This window comes from Halichoeres trimaculatus, unplaced genomic scaffold (genome assembly GCF_033239565.1).
Source record: "Halichoeres trimaculatus isolate MK-OKI-2021-1 unplaced genomic scaffold, fHalTri1.1 fHalTri1_scaffold_8, whole genome shotgun sequence".
In the NCBI taxonomy this organism is placed as follows: domain Eukaryota; kingdom Metazoa; phylum Chordata; class Actinopteri; order Labriformes; family Labridae; genus Halichoeres; species Halichoeres trimaculatus.
The window spans coordinates 14864534-14876484 of record NW_027437186.1 but is presented as its reverse complement, the minus strand read 5'-3'; the positions used below and the strand labels follow the sequence as shown (position 1 = coordinate 14876484).

Below are 11951 nucleotides of genomic sequence, written 5' to 3'. Positions count from 1 at the left end.
ACATACACAAGAAGAAACCTTTAAATAGGCCTCTCAGAGAGTCATTTATGACACACTGTACTTACACATTGACCTCATACCTCCCACAGAGCAACATTAACACCGGCAGCCGTAGCTGCTGCAAAATGACAATCAGAAAGAAATCACAGCAGAAGGGAAAACTACGGCTTTAATCTTTTTCAGTTTTAACACAACATAATTGTTCTTCTCCTGAGAGAAAAGCTGGAGAGGAAGGGGTGATCACGCTAACAGCAGAGGAAACAGGAGGTGTGTCCTCCTCTTCCTCCTCCTCCTGCTCCCTCTTTCTCTCCTCCAGTTGTTTAAAAGCAGCTGGTGGTCGTGAGAGCCTCCACTCAGTGATGTGGCTGAAAGCAAACATGGCAGCTGTGGGAGAGCTGGTGCTGGTCCTGGGATTACTGGTTAGCGCCCACTGCGAGGTGAGGGCACGGGACCCTGAGGTGGAAGAGGAGGAGGAGGAGTTTGGAGGGAGAGCAGCAGCAGGAGGAGGAGGAGCAGCGTTCCCCTCTCACCTAAAGGAGTTACCCCCTGGAGCTACAGAGAAGCCCCCTGGGGGAGACAAAGGGAGCATCCCAGGCAGGATGGGGTGAGTCTGCACTGAAGCACCATCCAGAGACTTTTAGCTCTGTGCTTTCAACTAAATCTCATCTAAGTTTTATTCACTGAGGACAGAGTGTGATGAAGAACACCGACTGTTGAGATCATGTGCAAAGTCAGGATAGTTCAAAAATGTCGTTTGCTGCTTTTTAAAACTGAACTTGATTTATTCAGACAACACAAGACACTACCCTCACTGTCTGTGACATTCTTCCCTGTTTAATATTTTTGGCCAATCCAGGAGTTTACACATTGAGGAGAAGACAAACAGACTTTTCTAATAAGAGTTTTCTCTAATAACCAGATATTTATAATGTAACACCCATCTTCACTCTTGACATGACGTCACTCATATTGTAAAAAGATTATTTGGTGCTCTGTTTATCTCTTTTATCAGTTTCACTAGCTTACAACTACAAACTGTCTTGAGAATGTTTCACGTTGACTTAAGTTGGTCTGAAATACTCAATATAAGTTTCCAGAAGGACACATCCTTTGTTTTTTCTTTCTTTCTTCCAAGAAACTCATCATGGTTTTATTCTAATAACAGAATAACAATAAGGGTCAGTGAGAGATCCAAAATTTGGGAAAAACTCCAGAAACTTTCAATAAATTTGTTTTATCCTTCGATCTTCATCACAGTCTGAATGAAGTCAAACGTGATAGTTCTCTTTAAGTGAGGCTGAAACATTTAGAGCTCCCCCTGGTGGCTGCCTGCAGAGGAAATATATGACAAATGAGTTGAGTTGAAATATGGTTTCTGACATAACAGTTTGTTCTTCTTGTGTTGGTTTGTAAGAAAGTGTTTAGTCTCAGTGAAGTTTATTTTTATGAGCCGTCTGATAGAACCAAACAGGAAGTAAGGATATGACATCATGAAACGCAGCTCCGTTGGCACATGTGAGCCCCTGCACCATTTTTTACTGGATCAGCAGAACAATCTGTTCCTCTTTTGACTGTGCCAGCCTGAAAGATCTTTAAAGTTTCAACTGGAAGCTGAAATGGTGCGATATCAACACTACAGCTCCACCTGCTCATACTCTGGATGAGTGAGTCTCCAGCACCATATGTCCCCACCCGCTGTTGTGAGTTTTTGGGTTCACTTCTGGGCTTCTTTGTAGTTACACAGATTCATGCAGAGATACTCTTTTACATCCCAATGAGACCAGGCTGGATGACTCTTTTGATTATATTATGTGAAGTGCAAAACATTTCCTAGAGTTGAGCAACACCATCAGAAAATCTTTTGGGGGGAAACTATTAACAAACATTTTATTTTCCACATAGTTTGGTGGCTTCGTTTGCAAGCAATACATGAATCCCGCTGAAAGATTTTAATAAGCTTGTCAACTATACAAAATGTTCTTTTAAAAAAAAACAGCACTAAAACTTGAATCCTCACTAAGACAGAGAGTTCAATAAACTCTCTCACACACACAGTCAGGCCTAATGCATATGGAAGTGCCGAGCAGGGACCGTTAAATGTTTTGACTGCCAGCAGGCTTATAGTCGGCTGGTACCACCCAGGCTGACACACACACACACACACACACACACACACACACACACACACACACACACACACACACACACACACACACACACACACACACACACACACACACACACACACACACACACACAGCCCAGACACCATACATTTGTTTTATGCTTTTATGAGTCTCAGAAAGGCAGTAGGCTTTCCTTCTGTGTTTGTCCCTCAGGTAATAGACCAGGCCGGTCCTCACTGGCTCCTCATAGAGCAGAAAACAATCTGTAGTCAAAGTTTATTATTTCATCCCTCCACTTAAAATACCACCTCTGCTGTTGTGAGCGTGGCAGGGTTATTTGATTTACTATACAGTGAGACACAAGCTAGCAGCGAAAAAAGCTGAAACTACTGCAAATAAATATAGAATAACTAAAAGATGGTATAAAAAGACTGACCATAAAAAGGGAAAGCAAAAGACACCGAATTGATGCTATTAATGATAAAAATTTAAAAAATCTTTGAAAAAGAGTACAGGCTGCTGGCAGGGGGGCACTCAACAAATACTCTTAAAACATTCAAAAGACAGAAAACAACAACAGAATGTCCACAAACAATTTGGCTACAAGTTTTCCCTGAGGCAGGTGAAACAAGCAAACTGACAAAGAGGCACAAAATGACCACAAACAGGAACCAGACCTCAGCAACACATGTATCCACACAAGTCGTCTTCACGTGTGCACTCTTTAAAACTTCTGAAGGTGAAAGGACAGACTGCTCCTGGATGACAGAGCAAGAAGTGCTTAAAGCTACTGAAGTTGGACTTTTAGACTGGCCTGAATAAGAGTGGGGGTGTATGTGGAAAATTTTACAGCCATGAGGATACAAGGAATCCACATTTAGGCCTACCCTAGAAAGACAGGTAAACACATAGTGAAGTAGATAAAAAAAAAACACATATTTTTGTTGATTTGTTTTAACAGAGGGTCACCTGAAAGGCATGGGGTGCATTAATGTTTCCTGCTGTGAAAAAACTGCTGCGATTTTGTTTCCATGAGCGTGTCACTCTCAGAGACTGACAGACTAAATAAGAGGATCAGATGTCTCGGGTGACGTTTTGCAGAGCGAGGCCTCTGTCATTTTTTTGACCCACATCTATACATTAAACCACAGGACTCATCCACAGATTTTCAGATAAAAACGATCCCTGCGGGCTCTTAACGAAACAACCCTCCATTACCTTCCAGGATCCCCCTCACCCCACACTTTAAACGCTGCTCTAATGACATCGTTCTCAAACTGAGCTCTTTGTGCTGCGAGTCCACGCTGTGCGGCTGTAATGGAGAGCTGCTCTGTTTTTTTTTTTTTAGACTTAGGGTTATCATTGGAGGCTGATTGTTGGAGCTGGGGAGGGGGTGAGGGGTTTACATACTTGCTTTAGAGGTCAGAGGTCAACAGGTAGTTAAGTGGTGGTGAAGTGGAGGTTGAAAAGTTTGTTGTTCAGCTGCAAGAAAAGAGGATTTGAGGCTTCGTGGGAACTTCGTTCTGATGTTTTTTCAGGAGATGATCCAAAGAATAAGAAGATTACACACTTTTCTTTCTTTGAGGTGTATTATCTGGTTTACAGACAAATATCTTCACAATTAAATATTTCTTTAATTTCAAGTCTTTCAGCCTCTACTTGCTACAGTTCCTCCAATCAAGGGGTCTTACTATCAAAGGAGCTGTTTTGCTTCTCTCACCCGGATTACAGTCGTCAGAGCTACAAAATCTACTTTACCTTCACGATAAAGAAAATACAGTGTATGAAATTCAACACATAGTTAAAATATATTGATATACTGATGATGTCGCTAAATGATGTATTCTGTATTTTCTTCCAAGTTTACCTTTTTTATAGATTTATTATCTTACCAGGAGTGTAAAACTTGAGGTTAGCCACAGGTGCAGGGTAAGTTCTTGGACTGTTGATGTTGTAGGAGCTTAAGTAGAGCAGTGGCAGGCTTTATTGCAAGGCGTGATCCATATTTAGTTCAACAAAATGCTAAATCATGTTTTTATTTAGTGTCAGGTTTGTTGATCAGTAATAACCTCCTTAAGAATAATGAAAATTCATTTTTGTAGCTATAAGGTGCCACTGCAAAGGAGTCAAAGAGCTGCATGAGGCTCCAAAACAGCAAGTTGCAGACCCCTGCTCTAATCTGTTTGCATAAAGAGATAAACATACAGGACATAGCCTGAGATTTTAAGGGTAAACACACATTTTTCCTGTCTTTGTGCCCATGCTGGTCAGTCCCTCCTGATGTCGTTGTGACTCGCTCCCTCCTTGGCTTATGCTCATATTTCACTCAAAGTTAAAGTTGGCCCCGCGACTTGATCTGTCAAATGAACAGTAGAAAATAAAAGTAGGAATAAAAACTAAAGAAGTAGCTGTAGGAGAAAAAGGAGAGGAGCATGAAGAAGAGGAAAGGAGCAGAAAGCCAAACAGGCTCAGATCAAAGAGAGCTGAACCTGCAGATAACGTGACCATGAAGGCATCATTTACTACTCATTCAGCCGTAATCTGGAGGCACGCAGCTGGCAGATGAAAGAATGACTCTCAAAGGCCAAAACACGGTGAATGAGACGTGGATCTGAAGACGGTGTTATCGGCCTTATGATCATGCAGGGGGATTAATGCTGATACTGAGCCAAAGAATCAGACCAGCAGCCAGACGAGGGCTACACGGAATACAGTGAGAGGTCAGAGGGTCTTAACCCCTTACTGCCTGAATTAATTAACAGTTATAAGAATAGCTTGTTTTTATGTGTTTTTGCGTTCTCACAGATGTTAAATTGAGTACCCACAATAGTTATAACTAAGTTATATTTTATATATAGACATGAGAAGTTCATCCCCTGACCAATATATTGTGACATAGTGGATCTGATACAAACTTTGGTCAAGGTCATTTCAGCTGCATCAAGATCTGACAGGGTATTTTGCAGATTTGCAACAACAGGCATCAAAGGGTTAAAGGAGGGCAGAGACAGGGAAGGTTAAAGGGTGCTGAGGGTATCGTAATCACACACTTAGCTATCACACTCTTCTGTGACACTGATCTGGCTGCAGACACCCAATACACAGCCAAGAAGAAAAGGCTTCCCTGAATGAGTGAATCAAGAAAACAAAGGAAGTTCTGGTCCTAATTTGTCCTGCTATGACCACAGGGGACCAAGTCAGGGTTAAATCATCCCCAACGATGAGAAAACATCTTCATGAAGAGTTTCCTGTAACATAACACAGTTTTTGTGATATAAAACTGATCAAAACATCAGATTTATGACTGAAGCTTTATCCCACGTTTGCTTTTGACACTCCTGCATTATTCAGATTTTGGCTCATCCTTTGGTCTGATCCTGAACTCTTGTGCTCTCGTCCTCCTTCATCTCTCCCAGGATGAGTCAAGGTTCCCTTTCTTTCTTTCTGGCTCTTGAGAACCTCTCCCATGTACAAAACAAATTTTATCTGGACAAACACTACAGCTCCAAAGTGACACTTTTACAGACCACAGCTGTGACACTTGAAGAAGTAAGTCTTGTTAAAGACGGGAAGTCCAGCTGGATTCTGGTTCAAGATGAGAATTAGTGTTTGAACAAAGAGTGACTGACAGCACAAAATTAAACCAAATGTCTGGATGTTTGTGTTGGAAGAATCCAATTTCTTCTCTTTCATAAGTTCACGTAAATTCAGCCCGACACATGGTTTTTAATTGTGGGACAGTTTTCAATTATAAAAGTGTAAAACCCAAGCTGTGGATGTCTCTCAGCTCTAAGGGCTACACAACAACGATGAACAGCGGCACGGTAAACTAAGCTGACTTTTTTCAAAAAGGTCTTGCTCCGACATAAAGTCGTCTGAAGGCTGAAAAACCACACACATACACATTAAACATGTAAACGCAAATCTGCATCTTTTTAATCTCTAGAATTGGTTGCAAATGTCTTGTAAAACCAAACTATTGTTGTTAAAAGTCTGAATTTTGCAGATTATGTGGTTCTCTCAGAGTGGGACCTCCAGCAGACACGGATCCTGACTCAGATGACTGAAAACACTGTTCAAGATGGCACTCAGCCCATTTTCATACACAGCGTTATTATGAAAGCTGTCATGGAGGTGAAAATCAAAATACAAACTAATTTTTGCGCTTTTTTTTATAACCATAATAAGGTCTGGATCAAAACACAAAGTCCTGGAACACAACTTGGGAAACTGTCTTTTTTACGCTGTTTTGGAGTCAAGAAGGACCCTAAAAGAGCCAACACTTGTGTATACCATCTTAAAGTTCACTTAAAGAGTGGGTATTATGTTTTCTCATATTTCAACATGGCTGCTCAAAACCCTGTTTTCTTAAAAAAAAAAAAAACACAAGCTTTATGAGACTTGTTGAATTTATGAGGTCATTGCATAAGAAACTGGTTCAGGACATGTTGAGAAATAATTCACCTGTAGGAGTTTTGTGTCTCACATTATTCAGGTTAAATTGTGACCCAGGGAAGCATCTGAGACTAAGCTGCCTCAAGGGAAGGAGAAATATAAGAAGGAATAATAAAATCCTTTCTGACATGATGTATTAACCTGAAGCTGAAGATTAAAGTTTCTTCCCTCTGAGGTTGTTCAAGCACCCTCAGATCTGTCCTCTGCCCTCTCTGGAGGATTTTAGGCTCACTGCTGCATGAAAGTCCTCTGACCTGTAGGAGCCTGCAGGTGTGTTTGTGTTCAGCTGACCCTGTACAGTGTTAATTATACCCTGCACAAACATTTATCAACTGCACGCTCCTCACAGGTCAAAGGTCAAAGGGGGAGAGTGGTTGCATAAAGCAGAGACCAGGGTGACAGGCTGAGTCCTGTGTGGGATGGGACTGAGACAGCAGATCTATTTTTAACACTGGACTCTGATGTGAGACACCAGGAGCCAAGTCCTGTGGGAACAAATTCATTTTCAAGTTATTATTCTAGACAGCACTGTGGCATACCCACACATTTCTGCTTGAAGCTAAACAAACCCCAGCTTACACAATATTAACCCCAGCGGACAAAAGAGAAAAACAGACAGAGAAATTTGGTGAGATGTGTTTGATCAGGCTTTGTTAGCACCACTTTTTAAGTATTTAACACAGACAGGTGATAATCATACTTGAGGTGTAAATTCCTGTGTGTGTGAGGTGAACCGTCTCACAGCAGCTCAGGATGAGGACGTTCTTCCTGTCCACAGCTTTGGTCGTCTGACCTGCTAATGTCAATGCTGGATATGACCTGGAGCTTTTCCAAGTAATAGAGCATACAGTATGAAGCTTTGTCCCCAAAACTGTCTAAAGTTACTCTTTTACACACGTCCCTCATGTTATACAGTCTGCCCTAATGGATCAGAGGGGTTGTGGGTGAAGACAGAAGACAGGACATGATTATAAATGGTGAAACGCTGACAACAATGTGGGGGTCAAAGCAGTATAGATCATTAGTTTGAGTGAAGAAGCAGATGTTCAGACATCTTGGCCTGCTTCATTCATTTTCATTCATTTCCTTCAGGCTCTGATACTTTATTAACCCAGCTCCATGTTGGTTGTACAATTACGCAAACACCATATCACTTCACCCACCCCTGCTGCTGAGTCATCCCAAATATTCCTACTACTCTCTACTATCACCTCACCCTGGCTTTATAGGAGAGTTAACTGTGGAGATGACAGGAAAAATCCTGGATTACATTCACTCTTGCAACCTACCCAACAAAATGTTGAATATGTCCAAGAGTGAGCATCTGTTGAAATACCTTGAAAGAGGTGGTGTTAAGCCTTCTTATATCTTAAATAGGGATATAAAGTAACAATTCTGGATATTCAAAAAAATGCACCAGTTTTTAAACAATTCTACATTCATTTGTTGTAGATATCAAAATCTGTCTGTAAAATCCTCAAACTATCTGACCAGAAGAAAATTGCACAAGATCTGAATGAGATCTTCATGAAATTTGCTGAAATAATGCAATCATTGCATAAGTCTCCATACATACATACAGACATGGGTTCATGACTTGTTGGAGAGGCAGGCCTCAAACACTGAGGTCTGCCCATAGCTCCGCCCATGACAGACCTCCAAAGGGCTGGTCAATTGTTGGGAAGGGGAAGTTTTTCAGACAGAGGCTGAAAAAAGGGTTTTCCATAACACCAGTGCAAGAAAAAATAGCATATTTTTTTAGGTGGAAGTCATAAAAAGCCTCTACAGAGGTCCTAGAGAGACAGTATAAAGCCTGAAAAGCACCCACCTCTTGTAGACTTTACATGATGTAATGTCAGTCTGGAACCAGTGGAGAAATGCAGGTTTGAGACACCCTGCAGGTGGACTGAGTCCTTCTGCTCAGAAATGATGCTTTATGCTCCAAGAACAGGTGAACATCTTCGTTTTTTAATGTCAATATTTACAAGTTTAGTAATATTATAAGGCAATAGATTAATGATAACAAATAACTGCTTCAGGAGAAGGACTATGAAAAATATACCTCAATGGATGAAAGCTAAAGTGAGCTGATTCTGACCTTCTACAAGTTGACATAGGCCACAAACTAACTGCATACTTTTTATGAGGGCGGATATTCAGCCCCTTTCACATGTGATGACTGACTGTGCCCAGATAAAAGTTGTGATATTCTAAAAGCGAGATAAGAAAGATTTATGAGGTGTTTACAGAGCAAACGTTTAACATTGACGTTGTATAAAGAGACACTTCAGACACAAAGGACTGATTGTGAAACATGAAAGTGGAGCTGAACTCTCTCCAAGCTGATGGTGACACAGTCAGCCAGAGGCCATAGACAGGAAGTACAGAGACAAACAGTCCAACATCAACATGCAGCATGCACACACACACACACACACACACACACACACACACACACACACGCACACACACACACAGGGTGAGACACAGGGCATGTCAGACAGAGGGGTCTGAAGGTATTTACTAACCAGGACATCGGCCAACACAGAGTGACTGCATGATATCTGCTGTGACTGATGGAGAAACAAACAGGAGGCACAAAAACAGCACAGAGTACAAGAATAAACAATCAGGAGGGTTATATAGGCATTATCAGTGTCAGAGTATTGACAGCTTTTCAAACAGGCATTTGTCCTGCTGCGGTTATAATTGTATAAATCTTAGCCCTTTTGTTTTCCTTGTAAATGCATTAGTTTCAGTTTTGATATGAGTAAAGTAAATGATGCAAATAACTGGAATGTTTCTATTTGTTGTTACTCCAAACATTCAACAGTTTTGCTATTAGACCCAATAGCGTTTTAACTTTTATACTATTGTAGTTATTTGCCTATTCAGTGTGTGTTTTGATTGTCAACTTGTGGTTTGTCTCGCCTTTTATTACTGTAATTATCCATCACTGTAGTTTGAAGGCTTTTTGTTTGTTACTGTCTGCTACTCACCAAGGTGTATATGTATCTCCAATGTTTCCTCTTTCTGGTGGTGCTTTTTATGTGTATCAGTGGTGATTGCTCCAAGACTGCAAGGGAAGCTCAGCTTCCCCTAAAATGTCTCCAAAAAAGTGGTGATATGTACTGTTGTGTGTACATTTTATTGACAAAATGTTCGCTAGAATTCCTTCATCTTTTGTTCAGAATCAGCTACCTATCACAGGTAACTGGCTCAACCTCCTTCTCATTGATCCCCGCAGCGTCTCAGCTCTTTAACGCAGTTATGCTGAGTGTCTTCTGACTTCAGCTGGGAAGCGTAGAGTGGGTTTTTCCACGGTGGAAACTGGACGGTCATTGGATAAACGCTGGGCTTTGTCCCGCCCATCGGACGCTCAGCGTCTCTGGGGGTCTATGAGGCAGTGGGCTGGCCTGGTAGCTGGGCTTCTGCATGATGATTGGATGATCTGTCTGTGGCCAAATCCCTTTTTGATTGCCAGTGAAATGAGCCAGTCTTGAAGTATAACCCTCCACCGGAGCATCTTCTGAGTTTTACAGTCAGTTGTTCTGGACTGATCTGGAGGCTTTATCGATCCCCAGTGAGTTTACTTTTCTTAAAAATGACGAGTGTTGTGTTTAAAGATTCTCTCTCTTTTCACCAATAAGCAGCTACAGCTACAGCTATGGAGCTTCTCCCCCTGTCACTCACACTTACAGCCTGTTGTAGTCTCACGTAGCAGCTCCAGCTGCTAACAAGCTGACACGGAGGGAAGAATATACATTTAATTAAATAAACAAATTTATGATGTAGGCCGGAAAGAAATGAGCTTCCCCTTCTTGACTGACCATCAGCTGCCACTGGTGTGTATGGTGGTTTAATTTCACTGATGTAGTTTTGTCTTCTTGTTGTGGTTTTCTCGTTTTTTAGTCCTGAAGGTAGAGGAGGTGGATGACTGATGAAGAAACAGTTTGTTTCATCGTAAAACATCTTCATTTTTCTCTTGATGATAGCTCAAACGTGTTGAGGGGGCAGTGTTTTTGTGTCTGTAACACGTTTAGCCCAGGTTAGCAGCTGTTTAGCTTAGCAATGTGAAAAGAATGGATACAATAGAGAATAGCTCGCCTGGTTGTGGTGGAAAGATGATATCTACATTTCCATTTTCTTCTACTTTTACAGCTCACTGATGAATCTGAAAAATCTACCAAATCACACTTTTTTTTTTTTTTTTTTTGCAAGGCTGGGATGTTTCACTAAAGACCGGCATGTCACATAACTTTCCAAATGGTCAAACTTTTTCTTAAAATTCAATGTTGGTGGTCAGGAAGGAGAGGGAACCAGGTTTCACCTTTGACCCTGAACAGGAAGGAGGCATCAGTAAATGACCTGGAAACACACAAACTCAGAAAAAGCTGGATACTGTGTGCGTGTGAGACTAAAGTCTTGCTTAATGATCTCATCCGTTTCCCTGAAGCGCTGTGTGTGTGTGTGTGTGTGTGTGTGTGTGTGTGTGTGTGTGTGTGTGTGTGTGTGTGTGTGTGTGTGTGCTATCGCCCTGCATCAGTATCCTGACTTTGTGTGTGTGTGTGTGTGTGTGTGTGTGTGTGTGTGTGTGTGTGTGTGTGTGTGTGTGTGTGTGTGTGTGTGTGTGTGTGTGTGTGTTTGTGTGTGTGTGTGTCTTCTGCAGAAACTGGTGTTCTTTCGTGCAGGAGCGTGTGGTCACTACAGCAGCTATGAGTGGAACAGAGACGTACGTCGTCAGGTCTCAGAATCGATGTCCGAGTAAGGAGCCAAACTGTCAGGTGGTCATGTAAGTACATCCTGTGCTGAGGTGGACATGCAGACACCACACTGTGAAATTATCTTTAAGGTGAATGTCCTGCACTAAAACATTTCCTGTAACACAAGTTTATAACTATAACAGAGGAAATATATTAAAATGTTTGATATACCCAAACTTTTTACTACCCATTGGACATTCATGTAAAAATCAAGCTATCAGTGAACTGGTAAAAGTTACTCTACATTTAGAACTGATCAGCTAAAAATGTCCTACATTAATGTTTTATTTTGATTTTGAAACCAAAAATGACCCAGGGCCCAGATATTATAAGACAAATACACTAGAAAAAGTAATTCAATTAGACGTTATCTTTAATTAAAAACCCTCAGAGGCATTTTCTTCATAAAAGCTCTAGATCGGAGTCTCTTATAATAACTTATTTATGGCATGGAAAAGGAAATAGGACCATTTTCAAGCAGACTGACTCCCTTGTATTGTTGTTTTTTAAAGCCTGTATTGACTGTGAAGGAGGCAGGAGTCAGACCAGACGATCACAGCACACTTAAAAACACACATCCACCACAAATACTCACGGCCCACAATTT

General features: G+C 41.3%; 1 protein-coding gene across 1 annotated transcript in view; it reads left to right on the top strand.

Moving 5' to 3' along the window:
* The first annotated feature begins 359 nt into the window (after positions 1 to 359).
* Positions 360 to 11951, top strand: part of mmrn2a (multimerin 2a) — a 41787-nt gene continuing 30195 nt past the window's right edge. Inside the window, exons 1-2 of the mRNA XM_074676457.1 lie at positions 360 to 604; positions 11251 to 11373. Coding sequence (XP_074532558.1) covers positions 360 to 604; positions 11251 to 11373 — 368 coding nt within the window. The remainder of the gene's footprint in view (positions 605 to 11250; positions 11374 to 11951) is intronic.